General features: G+C 40.8%; 1 protein-coding gene across 1 annotated transcript in view; it reads right to left on the bottom strand.

Moving 5' to 3' along the window:
* Positions 1-18,191, bottom strand: part of mpp2b (MAGUK p55 scaffold protein 2b) — a 53,016-nt gene extending 34,825 nt beyond the window's left edge. Inside the window, exons 1-2 of the mRNA XM_082152620.1 lie at positions 17,826-18,191; positions 1,829-1,902 (exon numbers count right to left, since the gene is read on the bottom strand). Coding sequence (XP_082008746.1) covers positions 1,829-1,859 — 31 coding nt within the window. The 5' untranslated portion in view covers positions 1,860-1,902; positions 17,826-18,191. The remainder of the gene's footprint in view (positions 1-1,828; positions 1,903-17,825) is intronic.
* Between the last annotated feature and the right edge of the window lie 369 nt (positions 18,192-18,560).

The following is an 18,560-nucleotide window of genomic DNA, read 5'->3' as shown; positions in this document are numbered from 1 at the left end:
GCGACGGTTAGAAGAATATGTAAATATGTGCTGCGCGCTTTCCTCTCAATAAACAAAATAAAACAACAAAATTGATAAAACAGCAAGCATTTTAATAAAGCATAAGAAAAACATCTGCATGTGGATGTTTGCACAAGCTCTTCCAATTCGGCACTCTAGTAAAGTCATGTCACTTTTATTTATATATCACTTTATACAATAGATTGCTTAAAATCAAGCAGCTTTACCATATTAAACATGTGAAACAGTGTCAGTGTTTCATTTCATCAGAACTACAACTTAATTTTCTAATAAGCTGCTCTCCAGTGTGTTCATGTTTTCACTTGCAGGTCACATCTGACCTTGACAGACTAAAGAGGAGAAATGAACCGGAAAAGATTTCCATGTGAAAGAAGGGGGAGTCTCCATGCACACCTACCTATTATGTAATCGCCATGGACCAAAGGTAGTACAAAAGTGTTTACCAGCCGTAGCGAACTTTTCAGGAAATTTTCACTGGTCATAACCCTGTTGGCTCTCCCTGACTCTGTGGACGAGCAGTTTTTGCACCTGCTGTGCACGGTTCGGGCACTTAGAGTGTATATTCAGCGCTCCAGCCACTTCTGGCTATCAGAGCAGCTTTTTGTGTGCTTCGGAGGCTACACCAAAGGGCTGCCGGTGACGAAGCACAGTATTTGGCATTCCCCATAGCATCAGCATGGGGCATAGCATCACTCACGCAATGTGAGTGAACTGTTATCGAAAGGGAATGTTTTGGTTACTAACGTAACCTCGGTTATCTTAGATAGACAGGAACAAACATTGCATAAGCTTGCCATGTTATTATGCTTGCACTGTTAGCAGTCACTTGCCTGCTTCCTCAGTTGAAAGATTCTGATGAAATGGCACACAGCGGCAGCTAATATAAGCAAATGAGCCCGCCCATTTGGGCACGCTGAAACGTCATTTGTCTGTGCACCCGTCTATCTCAGAAACCGAGGTTACGTTAGTAACAGAAACGTTCATTGTTAGGGCATGACACCTGCATTCTAACAAATTGAACCTTATTGTAAAGTGCTGCTAATTAAATGAAAATAACTTCTAATACATTTTTCACATGACATTTTAAAATACTCTGAGTTATTAAATGGCAAAAAAATTATAAATGTGACGTGCAGTGCAGGTACATTAGAGGTACAAAGAGGTACAAAAAAAATTTCAAACATATTTCAAACACTATTCATCTTCCATTGTTTAGAAAAAACAGTCCCACCTTAAACTACAAAAATTGCACACTTCTCCTTTAATTATATCATGGTGCCATGAGGTACAATTAAAAAAAAAGAATGAATACCTACAAGCAATCTAAATATAAACTGTAATAGTTGGTTTTAGTTTCTATTTTCATGCACATTTTGCTTCTACATAATCTTTATTATTTAAACATTTGTACCAGCTATAAATTCTAATTACTTATCTTATGTTACTTGTCTCATCACCACTGTTTTTCATCAACACCATGTGATCATATCTCTGTTTTTGTCTTTCTTTCAACAAAAGAACGTCATAACAGAACAATGCATTGATTTCATTCTAGAAATGCAATAAGAAATGCGATAATATTGATTCAAGTGTCTCTCCAGTGAAAGCTTGGTGGATGACTGGATGCTCAGTGAAGCACTAACATTTAATCCCAGTTTATTGTGGTGTTCCAGCCAGAAATGGCTGACTGGCTTGTTAAGGTTGTCACTGACTTTCCCTCCTCATTATTTCACAAAACCCTTTTGTGGACTAACAAGATTTTGAATGGAAACAAACTTCAGATAACTGTTAAAATAAAGCAACATACCTGAGTCAGAGCTGGCAGACGCCACTGGCATTTTCGTTTTCGTTTGTGTCTGTCCGCGTATCAAATTTGTCCAACTAAAGAGGGAGAGAGAGAGTTTCTGTATGAGAAGCAACTTCATCACATGGTCAGTCCAAGTATTTACCCCAAATCCCCCCTCTCTGCACAGAGCTATAAAACATTCAGTTCTGGAAAAAGTACTTACAAATTATAGTCCATTACTGAATACAAATTACATTACAAAAATTGTAGTTAGTAACGTAATCTATTAGATTAAACATTTTAGGTAATGTATTCTGATTACTTTTAGATTACTTTTGACCCAACACGTTTATCTCGATACGATTATTCTGTACCTTGTTGATATAAAAATACAAAGAGAAAAAAATTTATTCCATTCTTTATTCTCAGCAACGAGGCCTTAAATGACAGGGTTTCCCAAAACTGGGGTTTGTAAGTAACTGCAATGAGTTTGTGAGATGATGAAAACGGAATGAATTGAATCATAAAAATGTGAATTTAATACTTTTAAAATAAAAACAATACTTGGACTCTAAAATCAGATTTTTTGTTTTTGTTTTGTTTGTTTACCTGCATACCAGTGTGACCAATAAACAACATTAGAGAACACATGAACATGTGTTGTCAAATTATTTAAATATTAACTTAAAATCTAAGTAAATAAGTAAATATTTTAGGTCAAAATAATGTTAATAATATGTAATCATGCCATCCATAAAAAAGTAACTAATCTGATTATAAGCATTTTAAAATGTAATATAATCCAATTACAAGTACTTATTTTTTGGAATCTGATTAGAAAATTCAGGTTACTTATAATCAGTTACTACCCAGCTCTAAATACATTACTGTTTTAATTTTTAAATCTCTTTTTTAATCATCCAATTTTCAGGTAAGCAAACAAACGCTTTTCCAAGACTTTCTACATTTGACATAAACAGAAATCATTGCAACATTTAGTCTCTTTTTCTTTCCTGAGAAGGAATTACGTTACACTATCGTGGGAAAATAAAAATGTGTGAAGCCATGGGCAAATTTGACAACTCTTTCACACAGTTTTAGCTCTGAGCTGCACACCTGGATACACACACAGCTAAACGGCACTTTATTACGGGGGAGTTTAAAGGCGCTATCTTACGGTGTAACACATCTACTACACACGCACCATGTTAAATATAGCTCTCACTGAAGCTGTTAAACTCTGACTGTGCACCTCAGCAAGACTGTGCATAACCAAGCTGAATGTGCATGTGAGAGAGAGATTGTGTCAGTGTGTGTGTATTACGCTCCAGTGCTCTTAAACATTCTCCTTAGCTTAATGTCAAAACCAAACTCATAACACAGAAACACAGCAGTGATTGAGCACGGAGAACTACTAACATTGTAATACAACAGGGTTTCTAAAGACTTTGAGCAGAGTGTAATATTAATGATAAAATATCAAAACATAAATCAAGAAGTTTCCCTTCGGTTCACAAGACAAAGAAGATGATTTTCAACAGCAAAGTCAGTGTCACTCCCCACCTACAGTTAACAAAATGCAAGAATATAACTAAACACCTTATTTATTCAAAACCACTCATAATCCAATTTATGAATCAATATAATCCTGCTTCAGTAACAGTAATAAATAACTTCAGAATTTATAAAAAATATTATTTGCAAAATGTATTTTTATCATTATTATTATTGTTGTTGTTGTTGTTGTTAATGAGCCTTAATGAATTTTGATGATAGTCCACTAGCTATAACAATGAAATATATTTTTGCACAAAAACGTTCACGAAAAAACAGTTTTTTTTCATCTCCCTTGTTTAAACATTCAACATGAAAACAATTTACTCTACAGAATAGTTAATACTGCATTGTGCTTACTACATTTAAAGCAGTATGTGAAGCAGTATGCAGTATGCAAAAATAAACATTTCAGTTTTATATTTATTATGGAATGTCATAAAACAGATTTTATTTGCAATAAAACAGTTCTGTCAGGACCACTATCGTCGAATACGATTGACAATTAGCATACAGTTAGGATTGGCGGTATGGTTCTGTTCTGGGCAAGAACTCCCTGCGCATCCATGCAGCCTATGTCACATGCCTGCCCTGTCTTGTCATGCACATGGGTGTTTTATTGTTTTGAGCCATGTGCTCGTGTCTGCCGTTTAGCCCCTCCCATCTTGTTATCCAGTTATTGGTTAATTTGCCCCACCTGTTGTGTTTGTTCCCCTATTTAGCCTCCTTGTGTTTGTAGTCTTGTGCTGGTTCGTTGTCTTGTACACGTCTCCCGTTCCCCGTGACCCGTTTGGTATGTTCACTTTTGAAGTTGTTGTTTTGGTATTTAGTAATGTTTTCCCCCCTCGTGGGTTTTGTTTTGTGTTTAAGTGTTTCTTTTCCAATAAATATTATTTTCCTTTGCACTTGAGTCCTCTCTTAGTTTTCTTTAGTTAACGTGACAGAACGAACCAGCCATTTTTTGAGGACTCAGCAAAAGGAATACACTATGTCTAGCAGTGGGATTTCTCAAACTGGAAAGTTGGAGCCTCGTATGAACATCTTCCAGTGTTTCGCGCTATGGGCCCAGCAGACGGAGGAGATCAAGATGGCCAAATCCCTCGAATCTCGGTCCATCAAGAGGGAACCATCTTTTGAGGGAACCCGTCTGGCCAGATTTTCTGGTACCCGTGGTGGCCACAGAAGAAGAGGTTCTAGAGATGACATCTGTTACCACTCTTCGCCTCAGTCTTTCATCGACTCTGAGCCGCTGATGATTGACCCAGAGCCTTCTTCATCGTGGTTCCTGGCCGATCTGGAGCCTGCTCCTCGCCATCCGAGACGGAGGAGGAGAAGGAGAAACCCCTCTGTGACTGTGCCGGTGGTCCCAGTGCCGGTGGTTCCAGAGCCGGTGGTGTCTGTTCCTGAGCCGGTGGTGTCTGTTCCAGTTCCTGAGCCGGTGATGTCTGTTCCTGTTCCTGAGCCGGTGGTGTCTGTCCCTGAGCCGGTGGTGTCTGTTCCAGTCCCTGAGCCGGTGGTGTCTGTTCCAGTCCCTGAGCCGGTGGTGTCTGTTCCAGTCCCTGAGCCGGTGGTGTCTGTTCCAGTCCCTGAGCCGGAGCCGGTGTCTGTTCCAGTCCCTGAGCCGGAGCCGGTGTCTGTTCCTGTCCCTGAGCCGGAGCCGGTGTCTGTCCCTGAGCCGGAGCCGGTGTCTGTCCCTGAGCCGGAGCCGGTGTCTGTCCCTGAGCCGGAGCCGGTGTCTGTCCCTGAGCCGGAGCCGGTGTCTGTCCCTGAGCCGGAGCCGGTGTCTGTCCCTGAGCCGGAGCCGGTGTCTGTCCCTGAGCCGGTGTCTGTCCCTGAGCCGGAGCCGGTGTCTGTCCCTGAGCCGGAGCCGGTGTCTGTCCCTGAGCCGGAGCCGGTGTCTGTCCCTGAGCCGGAGCCGGTGTCTGTCCCTGAGCCGGAGCCGGTGTCTGTCCCTGAGCCGGAGCCGGTGTCTGTCCCTGAGCCGGAGCCGGTGTCTGTCCCTGAGCCGGAGCCGGTGTCTGTCCCTGAGCCGGAGCCGGTGTCTGTCCCTGAGCCGGAGCCGGTGTCTGTCCCTGAGCCGGAGCCGGTGTCTGTCCCTGAGCCGGTGTCTGTCCCTGAGCCGGTGTCTGTTCCTGAGCCGGTGTCTGTCCCTGAGCCGGTGTCTGTTCCTGAGCCGGTGTCTGTTCCTGAGCCGGAGCCGGTGTCTGTTCCTGAGCCGGTGTCTGTTCCTGAGCCGGTGTCTGTTCCTGAGCCGGAGCCTGTGTCTGTTCCTGAGCCCTCAGTGACCGCGACACTGGCCATTATGGCCACAGCCATGTGGTGTGTGTGGGCTACGCACACACTTGGGCCGGTGGTGTCTGTTCCTGGGCCGGTGGTGTCTGTTCCTGGGCCGGTGGTGTCTGTTCCTGGGCCGGTGGTGTCTGTTCCTGGGCCGGTGGTGTCTGTTCCTGGGCCGGTGGTGTCTGTTCCTGTGCCTGAGCCGGTGGTGCCAGTTCCAGTGCCTGAGCCGGTGGTGCCAGTTCCAGTGCCTGAGCCGGTGGTATCTGTTCCTGAACCGGTGGTGTCTGAGCCGGTGGCGTCTGTTCCTGGTCCGCTGATATCTGTTCCTGAACCGGTGGTGTCTGAGCCGGTGGTGCCAGTTCCAGTGCCTGAGCCGGTGGTGCCAGTTCCGGTGCCTGAGCCGTTGGTGCCAGTTCCAGTTTCTCCGCCGTGGCCGCCCGAGGGGTCTTCACCGCCGTGGCCGCCCGAGGGGTCTTCACCGCCGTGGCCGCCCGAGGGGTCTTCACCGCCGTGGCCGCCCGAGGGGTCTTCACCGCCCTGGCCGCCCGAGGGAAGGTCTCCGCCCTGGCCGCCCGAGGGAAAGTCTCCGCCCCGGCTGCCGGATGAACTGTTTGCTTCGCCCCGGCTGCCCGATGGACTGTTCGTTCCGCCCCGGCCGCCCGATGGACGGTCTGTTCCGCCCCGGCCGCCCGATGGACGGTCTGTTCCTCCCTGGCCGCCCGATGGACGGTCTGTCCCTCCCGTCCCGCTCTGGTCTGTCCCTCCCGTCCCGCCCTGGTCCGTCCCTCCCGTCCCGCCCTGGTCCGTCCCTCCCGTCCCGCCCTGGTCCGTCCCTCCCGTTCCGCCCTGGTCCGTCCCTCCCGTCCTAGTGGAGCGTCTGGTAGCCGCTCCTTAAGGAGGGGGTTATGTCACATGCCTGCCCTGTCTTGTCATGCACATGGGTGTTTTATTGTTTTGAGCCATGTGCTCGTGTCTGCCGTTTAGCCCCTCCCATCTTGTTATCCAGTTATTGGTTAATTTGCCCCACCTGTTGTGTTTGTTCCCCTATTTAGCCTCCTTGTGTTTGTAGTCTTGTGCTGGTTCGTTGTCTTGTACACGTCTCCCGTTCCCCGTGACCCGTTTGGTATGTTCACTTTTGAAGTTGTTGTTTTGGTATTTAGTAATGTTTTCCCCCCTCGTGGGTTTTGTTTTGTGTTTAAGTGTTTCTTTTCCAATAAATATTATTTTCCTTTGCACTTGAGTCCTCTCTTAGTTTTCTTTAGTTAACGTGACAGCCTAGCATGGATAAGAGTGAGTGGCAATAACCCCCCTTAGGGTAAACAGAACAGAACCAACATGAATGTATTGCAGATATCATTAATTCAAGACTTTTAAAGTACAACATGATTCGAGAATTTATTTTGATTCAAGGGGAATCAGAATGCCAAATCCTGACTGATGAGAGGAGGAGCTGGGATGGAGGAGGGTAATTGGCAATTAAGAAATTCAAAGTTTAAGTAAGCAGAACTGGAACAGATTTTTATACGGTTCCACTTTATTTCAATAGTACTTTAGACATTCTACTAACTATCAGTAACTTTGCAACTACATGTCAACTAACTCTCATTAGAGTATTAGTAGACTGTTGTTGACTGTCAGTAGACTGTTGGTTAGGGTTAGGTGTTAGGGTTCGGGTTAGGAGAATAAGTTGACTTGTAGTTGCCTAGTTCCATAGTCAGTAGAATGTCTGTTGGGGGACCAACAAAATAAAGAGTTAGCAGATATTAAGCAGACAGTCTATTAATATTCTAATGACAGTTAGTTGACATGTAGTTGCAAAGTTACTGATAGTTAGAATGTCTAAAGTGGACTATCAAAATAAAGTGTTGCCTTTTGTACTCATACATTTTAATTGCTCTTAACTTGAAATATTTGAGTAAGCTCATACATTTAACTTAAAATGACCATGTAATCTCAACTACTAATATTTTTAGTAGTGGAAACTTGGCTAAAACGTAAACACTAATGCTCAAAACAATTAATTGGTTTGAGTAGGGTAAACAAACAAATTAGTTAAATTAAATGAACTTTTATGAATATTTAGAACTTAATTTTTCTTTTGATTTCACAAAACTTGTACATTTTAAGTAATCTGAATTGTTTCATTGTTTTGAGTTTAGCAAACGTGTTTCTTTTAATTTAGACAAACTTAAATTTAACTGGAAACAGGGCTGGGATTTCTATTTCCCAGAATGCTTTGTCATGACACTCAAAATGGAGGGTAAATTCTAAAATTAAGCGTTATATGTTTTTTGTGCATGCTTAATGTTAAGTGGAGGATTTAATAGTGTTTAATGTTTTGCTATGCAGGGTAAAAAGTGATCAGTTTACTTAACTTATAAAAAGTGAGAAAAATAAATAAACTTCATGCATAATTGAAAAAAATGTGTTATGTGGAATAGTCACATAATATAGGCTATATGCTATACAAATTTTTTTTTTTTTTTACTTTTTTTCAAAGTTTATTTACTTAATAATTTTAAGGCAACTGGTACCCTGAAATACAGGGTACAGCCTGAAGCAATCCTGATCACATTATTAACTAAGCTCAGTTTTAATTTCTGGTTTTACTGAGCTGGATTCAGTGGTTTAAGTTTTGGAACTGGAACAGCTTTACTTTATGGCTGATACAACACACTTTCGTGGCAATTCGTATGTGTTACGTTATGGCAAGCTGATGCCTAATTCTTATGAATTTGTATAATCTCATTCATACATTTTCATATATGCTTACGCTCCAGTTAGGTTTAGGGATGGACTTACTTTTTTCGAAAAGTTTATTGTTTCTGTATATCAGTATCACATGTTACAAATTATTGTAATTGCCTTGTAAAATAATTGTTTTCTCATGAAATCGGGTTGGATGATGCAGGGTTTGTAAAATTTAACTAAAACAATAATTTTTTTACATTTTCGTTACTTGAAATAAAACAAATTAACGGAAAAAATATATATTAAAAAAGCTCGCTTTTTCCAGCTATAGCTGCCAAGGCAACAATTTAAATGTAGTTTAACTTACCAAAATAACTACAACTAAAACAGATTTAATTCATTAATTAAAATCTACATATTTTAAATTAATATAAAAAAATAAAAAAAATTATAAAAACAAACTGCCTTATACTTTAAAGCTGTTGTAAGGGGTCATTTAAGGATTGTCACTCAGAAAATGTCCTGACAATCTGTCAAATATCAAGTCTAGTAAGAAATCCCACCTGTCTCTGCAACTGTACGAATTAATCTTTTTTTTTTTATATATGTACTTATATGTACTTTATTTTTTTTATATGTACTTATATGTACTTTATATTGCACTTAACTAAAATGTACTTTCACTTTTCTATGACACCTGTCTGTAGTCACCTGTAGTAAGTCAGTCTTACCAATACAATCAAGCTTTGGATTTTGAACATGTCTGTTTTTGAATGTTAAAAGTCATTTTAATGAATACAAATTATACGTTTTAACAACTTGGAGGAATTGGCAGACGTTCCCGAAGGATCATGCGCTGTCGTAGCACGTCAAAGCTTTCTAGAGTATAAATATGCTGCTATAGCCTAATGCACGTAGGTGATTTCAAATTAATAAATATTGATAAACAATGGTTAGCTACATACTGGTAAAACTAATCGTGGTATTGATATATTTTTTCTCTTTAGAACAATGGCCAGGAAAACGAACTTTACCGCGCTCCAGTAGCCCTCTAGTGGTCGGGAGCATTTCCGTTGTGTTGTGGCTTTATTTCGTTGTGTTGTGGCTTTATTTAATTGTGCTGTGGCTTTATTTCGTTGTGCTGTGGCTTTATTTTTTTGTGCTGTGGCTTATTTTCGTTGTGTTATACATTTTCCGTTGTGTTGTGAACTTATGTTTGCTTTTTAAATTTCATTGTGTTGTGCACTACTGGGCCACCGTATTGTAGACCTCTTACTACCTGCAATAATGTATGTTACGGTTATGTACAATATAAGTGTCAATTTGCAGATCTGTCTGTTTGTATCCTGTAGTACACAGTACGTTCAGTCTTTCTGTAACTTAAAAAAATTAAATTAAAATAAAGGGAGAGGGAGAGGACGTAACGAGAAACAGATCTGGAGAGAAAGAGTGAGATAGAGGTTAATAACTCGCAGAGAACTAAGAAAAATAAGTCCAAATGCTGGAGCCACACGCACCCTTTTTATCTGGAAGAGAGCTAATAGCACCGTTTGAATAGATTTTAACCTAATGGACTTTCCTCCTCCGAAAATGTCTCACTTATCATGCATTACATGAAATGGACCATCTCTGCTGATCAAAGACAGAAACTGCATTTCACAAACATATTTATTCTCATAATGCTAAAAGATTTGGAACATCTGCAGTCCACCACGTGAGCCAGTCAGAAAACTAGCAAGCAATTAGAGCCTGTCAATCATATTTAGTGTTTGTATTTGCTAATGTCTTTGGAGGGGGGTGTTTTATAGAGCAGTCGGTCAATACACTGGCAAGTCTACATTAATATAATAATAGTGAATAGTATTAATGATACATGCTTTGTTTTCACTTCTCATGTGGATGATATAGGAATAAAGGATTCTCATTAAAAGTGTATTGAGCCGTAAAGATGATCTGGAATCCTGAAATGTTTTTTCTCCCACAATATAAAAAATGTAAAGTGTCATTCACAACACTTTTTATATAATGTTCATTTGTGTAATGTTACAAATGAAATAGTAAAAAATGTGGTGGTAGTATTTCAATTTATGCACTTAAAACCAGAATGGACCTAGATTGTTAAAACAATGGCTTGATTGGCTAAACCAATTTGACTTTTCGTTAAAATTAAACCGAAACATTAAGTGACATCGGTGTGACTTAATATTCAACAATATTATTGATTTGACTGCACTGTCTGACACTGTTGGATGAGAACTGAACTGGATGACGACATTACTGTTTTTCTGCAGAACTGCTTTATAGATTAAATTGCCTAATTTAATAATTGATGGTCTTTACAATGGAACTGTTTCAATACTGAATTGACTTCAGCTGAACAATGACAATACTTTCTTTTAGAGCTGCTGTACAAGTGAAATAAACTGTTTGCATCATTGAATAATTTTCCTGTTTTAGGGACAAACCAAAAACCGGTGAAAGGGTGTTGGGCGCCCAAGGCTCATCGGTGCACGAGAGCAACAAAAGGCTATCCCGTCTGCTCAGAGCCAACAGAAAATGTTAATGATTATTATGGAGGAATGTGTCACAACACACAGTGCATCGCACTCTGCTGCATATGAGGTTGCATAGTAGCAGACCAATCAGAGTGCCATATGATGACCCATGTCCACCGTCGAATGTGCCTACAATGGGCACGCGAGCGTCGGAACTGGACCTTGTAGGATTGGAAGAAGGTCGCCTGATCCAATGAGTCCCATTTCCTTTTACATCACATGTATGGCTATGTATCTGTGTGCCATTTATTTACCTGGGGAAGTCATGCACCTGGATGCACTGTGGGACGATGACAAGCCAGTGGAGGGAAAGTGATGCTCTGGGCAACGTTCTGCTGGGAAACACTGGGTCCGGCCATTCATGTGCACAAACACATTGTTGCAGAAAAGGTACACCCTGAAATGGCCTCTTTCAGCAGGATAATGCACCGTGCCACACTGCACACATTGTTCATGAATGGTTTGAGGAACATGGTAAAGAGTTTGAGGTGTTGCCCTGGCCTCCAAATTCCCCAGATCTCAATCCAATTGAGCATCTGTGGGATGTGCTGGACCAACAAGTTTGATCCACGGTGGCTCCACCTCACAACCTACATGACTTGAAGGATCTTCTGCTAACGTCTTGGTGCCAGAAACCACAGGACACCTTTAGGGGTCTTGTAGAGTGCATTCCTCAGTAAGCTGACACTGTTTGGGCAGCATGTGAAGGACCAACAGCATATTAGTCAGGCAGTCATAATGTTTTGGCTTTTCAGTGTATATGACAATACAAATTCTATTAATGAGTAAAAAGATGCGGTGATCTCCAGTCAAATGTTTACGTTCCAATTTCTCCTTAGGAAACTGCAAGACCAGAAGTAGATTAACATAGAGCTTCAACAGAGAGTTTCAAACAGGTAACTCAAACTGCTCCTCTGTTCGGAAATGACAAGAATGACAACATACAAATTACTTTAAGTAGTGTCTGCACATTAAGTTTAACATGGACAAAATTTCACTCCGGGAAACCAGTTTAAAGGAGTCGTGAACTGCATTGTTTTTTTGTTTTATAATGTTTCCTGTGGTGCATTTATAATGTTAGTATGATTTTTATACAAAAAACTGTCATAATTTAGAAATAAAAGTAATAAAAGGCATTTTTCCTACCCTGATTTTAGCCCTCTGATCTGAACACTCTGTTTGAAGGGGCGTGTCTGCTGTGAGACTTCAACGTAAACGCCCACTGCTGTGACTGGCTAACATCTTTGCATATGAAATAAGTATTACAAGTGGAACTCTCTCAAAAACTTTTAACACGCATTGACTATTACAGCTCTGAAGGTTAACTAATCATGTAAAGTGTTGATTATAATATTATATTTAGATCTATGACATTATATTTATATCATGGCATGAAAGGTTGCAGTGATGAGCAGACAAGTTGAGTGCATGAATGTGATCTCGTCATTGCAACTTGATTTCTGCACACTAACGAATGCTTTCATCATAACTAACAGTGCAAACACAATGAAGAGATTCATTTTGGCACAGATTATTACAGGAGTTTTGGTCCAGAACTCAGTCATTGATAAACACGCGCTGTTTGATTGACAGCTCCAGAGATTGCAAAGGGAGCATTCTTTGATTGCGTTCTATATCTAATTTAATCACAGCTTAAATAACAGATTATTTTCATTCTACTAAGGGAAACGATGTGAAGTAGACCGTTAAGTCACTCACTGGTTTGATTTACTGGCACATAGACAAAGAACACCTGACTGTACATGAATCATTACATATCAGAAATCACCGGTCACTGATCAGGCATTAGAATTAAGTTATTTACATGTTGTGGCACTACTGTCGAGTCCATATTGTAAAAGTCTGTTTGCAAAGCCTGTGCCAAAATTGCGACAGTTTTACCAAAGAATCCACGGTGAGAAATGTACCGCATACAAATAAATAATGCTTAAATCAGACATTCACATTGTTGAAAATAAATAAAATAACCATATTCCTAGTTTTGGGATCTTTTGGAAGATAATATTTGTGGTTCATCCTGTATAGCTCTACTCTCGTCATCTCAACAAGCCAGTGGGCGGGGCCAAAGTTGCAATGGTGAAGTAGGCGTTGATTTTCTTCTGAAGGGGCGGTCTTTCACCACTCTATTACGTCATTAAGAGGCACATTCCAGGACGAGTCGTTCTCTGGACTTGGGGACAATTAAAGTTGTTTTTGGAATAACCAGGAAGTTTTCAGTTCTGAAACTTACAGGATATTCTTATAGTATGATAACCTCTTACATGTAAAAAGGCCCTCAGTTCATGACCCCTTTAAGCTCAGTGTAAGAACACAACTCTAACAAACAAATGTTCAAAAAAGGCACAAATCCACAGGTCCTGGTGAAAATGGGCTAAAAATAGCCCCTTTCCGCTCCCTCAAGTTGGGCTTCTCATTACTTTACATGGGAGAATGGTTGTAACCAAGACAACCATAAGCTCTGCTCGTACACGCAGCTTCTATTTATTCTTTTTCTCCCTTGTGCAATGAGTGGTTCTTTTCTCACCACGGCAATGACAGAGACTACATTAAATAGCAATTACAATCTACACCAAGTAGTGGTTTTTGAGCAAAGGATGTGGGTGTGTTTACAAAGAAATAAGTTACTAGTTACTATAAAAACCATATAAAAAGCTATTGACAATTTAACACAACCTCAAATACAATTTATAAAATTGGTTACTACTTAAATAAAATATAATTTAAATAAAATTCATAAAAATGTTGTTTTATTAAAATAACTATGAAATCAAAATTGACAATTCTTATTTTTGAAGGATTATATATTTTTGCAAAGGTCCCTTTAGGGGCTCTGTAAAATACATCTCCTTGCAGCAACATCTCTTCTCTGATGAAATGTTTACTGGTGTGAGGTTGGGACAACCTGTCACTCACATGAGATCACACCAATAGCAAATGACAACGATCCAACATTCCAATCAATTCCCATGGAACAAAATGAAGTACCGCCCAACATTTTTTCTTGTTTTAGGCCAGTCCGGACTCAAGGCATGACTCGCTGACCAAATATGCTTGCAGGTCCCCCACCCTCTTAATGGAAGCGAGCGCGATCAGGAGCACTGTCTTTGGAGACAGGACCTTAGCTCAACTGACTCCGGCGGCTCAAAGGGGGCTTTCTGCAGACCGTAAAGGACCACAGAGAGATGACAAGAGGTGATGAGGGGCGGCCTGGGAGGATTTAGCCTCCTGGCGCCTCTCAGGAACCCGATGATCAGGTCGTGCTTTCCCAGTGACTTGTGATGCGGGTGTCATATGTTGCCCTGTCCCTGAGAGAGAAAGTCCTTCCTCAGGGGAATCCGCCACGGAGGGGTTGTCGCAAGGAGCATCAGGTTCGAAAACCAGGTCCGGGTGAGCCAGTAAGGCAGGCTTACTGGGGAAACGCGTATTTGCGTAGGCCCCCAGGGCAAAATGTGCCAAAGTGTCTGTGCTGAGGGGTGCCTTGTCAGGGAGTGAAAGAGCAGGAAGTGGGAGGACTCCTGGGAGGCATACAGGTCAACCTGTGCGTCCCCAAATCGACTCCAGATCAGCTGGACCACCTGGGGATGGAGTCTCCATTCTCCTAGAAGAGTGAGCAGTCATGAGAGCACATCGGCCGCACGATTGAGCTTGTCTGGAATGTGAATGGTGGCGAGCGACCTGAGCCGCTGCTGACTCCAGAGGAAATGGCGGCAAGGTGTGACATGCGACGTGATTGTACCTCGCCTTGGTGGTTAATGTATGTAACCGTCAGCAATTGGTATGCCACAAAATTCGAGGTCCCGTCCAGGAGCCACAAGCTGCATGCCCATTGCACACAGCGTCCCAGCCTCTTCTGGAGGCATCTGTTGTAACAACAACATGCCTGCACACTTGTTATTGACCTTTATTTAACCAGGCAAGTCACTTAAGAACAAGTTCTTATTTTCAACAACAGCCTGACACTCCGGCCCATAGAAACACGGTCAGGGAAATCCGCCAGGGGCTGTCGCAAGCAGCAACAGGTCCAAGGTCTGACCAATGGCTGAATGTTCGGCGACAGATTGGCACGTGTGCCACACGACAAGTCCAAATCCATTCAGAGAAAAGAGATGCTCTGCACGGGGTAGAGCTTGCTCTTCTCCCAGTTGACCCAAAGCCACGCTGGGTCCCCCACGAGAAGGACACGCGCCATCATCTGGCAGCTTGGCGGCACATGGCACGCTAGAGGAGCAGAAGCGCTCCCACTGTAACCCTTAGGTCTCCCAGGGTTGAACAAAGCCATCATAAACTTAAATTTCAGTAAGTCATCCTGCATCATTTGTACTATGGACATGAATTACACTAGGCTACGTTCAGACTGCAGGCAAATGTGGCCTAAATAAAAAAAAAATGCTCACTTGTGACTGTTCTCATGAAAGTGTAAACAGCACAAACCACATGGAATCTGATCTTTTCAATTCCGATTTGTGCCACTTCCATATGTGCTCAGAAATCCGATACAGGTCAGATGTTTTGCAACGCAACCTCAGTCTGAACATTCACATCGGAATTAATGCGGCTTTTACGTCACACTAGAGCAACATTCGTTACAAATCTGCACTCATGAGAGTCACTTCAAAGATTTTACATACCTGAAGTTATCAAGACAGTTGCGAAAGTTAGTCAACGGAAGGATGGATTTTTTTTATATTGCCTGTGCATAAATTTGCTGGCTTTGGAGGAAGATCACACTATAAATAAACACGCAATCACTTGCTGCATGACGTAATTTTCCGTTCTTTTGCGTATGCGGGTCAGTCCAGGACCATGATCTGTTCACACTGGAATCGGACATTGGCCAAAAAACAAACAAAAAAACAATGTAAACAGCTATACAAAAAATTTGGATCTGAGCAATAAATCGGAATTGAGCACTAAGCTTCACTGTGTGAATGTAGCCTGATCAGACTTATGATGTTTTGCCTGACTTTATTGACTTATACTGAAGAAGGGACTTAAAATATCTAGAGACCAGAATACCCTGGGCCCTGTTTCCACCTGACACATTTGAAACATGTTAATAACAGGTGCAAACAGCAATAAGTCTTGGCCATCCACTTGTAAATTTGCAGAAGCAAAGCACCACTCACAGTTTCTTCAGCAAAAATATTTTCCCAATATTTTTCAAAATACTTCTGAATTACGCAGATACAGCCGTTTTAAACACTCACACAGTTACACACATAAGCTCAATTAACCAAAGGCAGTCAGGGCAGCAGATGACAGTGGGAGGTCAGCACTAACAGTACTGTATAGCATTAACTCTCCGGGTGCGCAGCTGCAGCAACGGTTGCCTGGCAACACATGAAATCCCAAGAGCCTCTACTGTAGGGTATTTGAATGGAGCAAAAGAGCTGGAAAATTGGAGAGTATATCTTGTATAGAGCTGTTCTGTGTTTAAGCATGTAATTCAGTAGTTAATTGATGATCTTTATTACGAGATTGTGATGTACATTATTCAAGTAACTGGCTGGCTGGTTTCAAGTTTCAGGACAATCTGTGGTCAGCTTTTAGAACTGTCTTTGTGTGTCTACACACTGATAATTTAATAAGCACATTTCCCTCTTTGGCAGCTGTTGTGCCACCTGGTGTACAATAATGTGCCAAACGAGTGACTGAAAATCTCTTTCCATGGCATGTTGGTGTCTCACAGTATATATTATTCAGTCGAAGACATGTAAATTACCTTATACCCAATAACAATTTTAAAATCCAAACAAAATCAATCAAATCTGAAATATTAAACATCTTAGACCTTCTAAGTCATATACCCCGTTTTGCAATGTCACTTGTTTTTATTGAGTGCACTGACTACATCACCGGTTTTCATGGAAACCGTCCCTGGCGCTGCACACGTGGGTAAAGCTGTCACACACAGAGTGGAACAGAAGCAGAGAGGTCATGTCATGTTTATGAATGAGACTAAGAAAAGAATGTAGGAGTTGAAGAGGTGTCGACTTTCCCACACAAGCCAGCAAACACAAGTTAAAAGAACAGACCAAAAAAATAAAAAGAATAATAATTTAAAAGAATAAATTCAATAATAATAAAAATATGGTAATAGGAATTTAAATACATATAATTTAATTACAAATAAATAACATTATAATTACAAAATAGCAAATAAAAACAAATAACCTTGACACATGTCTCCAACCATAATAGAATAAAATAAAATAAAATAAAATATATATTTTTGGCCTAAGCATCATGCAGTGAAGCTGTTGTTTTCGCTCATATACATGTATAATAAAGTATATTCATTATAATCATAATTACAGCATCTATCTTTTCCTTATGATTTATGAAGTGGAAACAACTAAAATATCTAAAAGCTAATTGTGATAAAATTAATCTTGCAAAGTCTTCATGATGGGTGACGTCATTGTAAATTATCCGAACTGTTAATTAACTGTAAAAAAAAAAATATATATATATATATATATATATATATATATATATATATATATATTATGATCTATTCAAAAAATGCATGGTTTTCATTTTAAATACAGCCTGAACACATTTAGTTATGTAGTATGGTACAGTGATGGTATCAGATGGTAAAGCATGATACTAGCTATTCAATGGTAGGCTACTGATTACCATTTTCTTATCCCATGTTAATTTACATGATAGCCTACCCAAAGAATCCAATATTACCATTAAACCAGATGTCCAGAATAGGCAATGTAATAATACCATTACATTGTTTGCGCGAGTATCTTAGATAAACACTGACATTAGTGAAAAAGACTCAAACTCAGTTCAGATCAAACTCTATATCCTAACGTTACTTGTTTATCGCGTCGCGTAGCTCGCTGTGCAGAAAGGAGTGTAATGAGCTGTTTCACTATCTGTCATGAACGCCTTTGACTCACCTGTGATGTCTGACAGGGTGAAATAAACCAGCAGTGCACGTCTTTCACTTTTTGCAGACGGCGGTCATGATGATGGTCGCCGAATTAACGCGTATAATCCATCGGCTTTCGAATCATTAAGAATTTCGCGTCTTATTTACCACACTCATACATGGACTACATACACCTGATAACACAGCAACCAGTGAGTCTCACAGACAGCAATATTATCACACGAACACTTTAAACTAGATTATCTGCTCAGTCAACCTCTTGTCACCTGATAACTAAACGAAGATTTAAACAATCTGTGTAACTGCTTACATCACGTATCTGACCGGCGGCGATGCGCTTTTGTTTTATTGAGATGCTGTGAGTCTTAAAGGGGCAACACACTCCACGCCTCTCTGCGGACCCCACAACTCACCCCCCTCTACATCGTATTAAATCACTCAAACCTTTACAGTTTTAAGAACAATTCACCTAATACCGCAGCCTCTCTATCAACATACTATTAAATTATTTATATGTTCTATTAATTAAAACTATAGACTAGCCTACCGAATAGCCTACACTAGGCTATAGGCTACCACCAGTATGCTTGGTTGTTTCTCCAAAGTATCCTGAAATTATACTGAATCAGGCACTTTAACCCTTGTGCATCAATTTTTAAAAAAAGTTACACATAGGTTCATACTTCATAGAGGACAAAGATGTCCGTGTCAAAAAAACTGTCATAAAAATGTGAAGCTTGGG

Source organism: Leuciscus leuciscus (assembly GCF_965113295.1).
Source record: "Leuciscus leuciscus genome assembly, chromosome: 21".
Lineage (NCBI taxonomy): Eukaryota > Metazoa > Chordata > Actinopteri > Cypriniformes > Leuciscidae > Leuciscus > Leuciscus leuciscus.
This window is presented reverse-complemented; position numbering and strand designations above follow the sequence as displayed.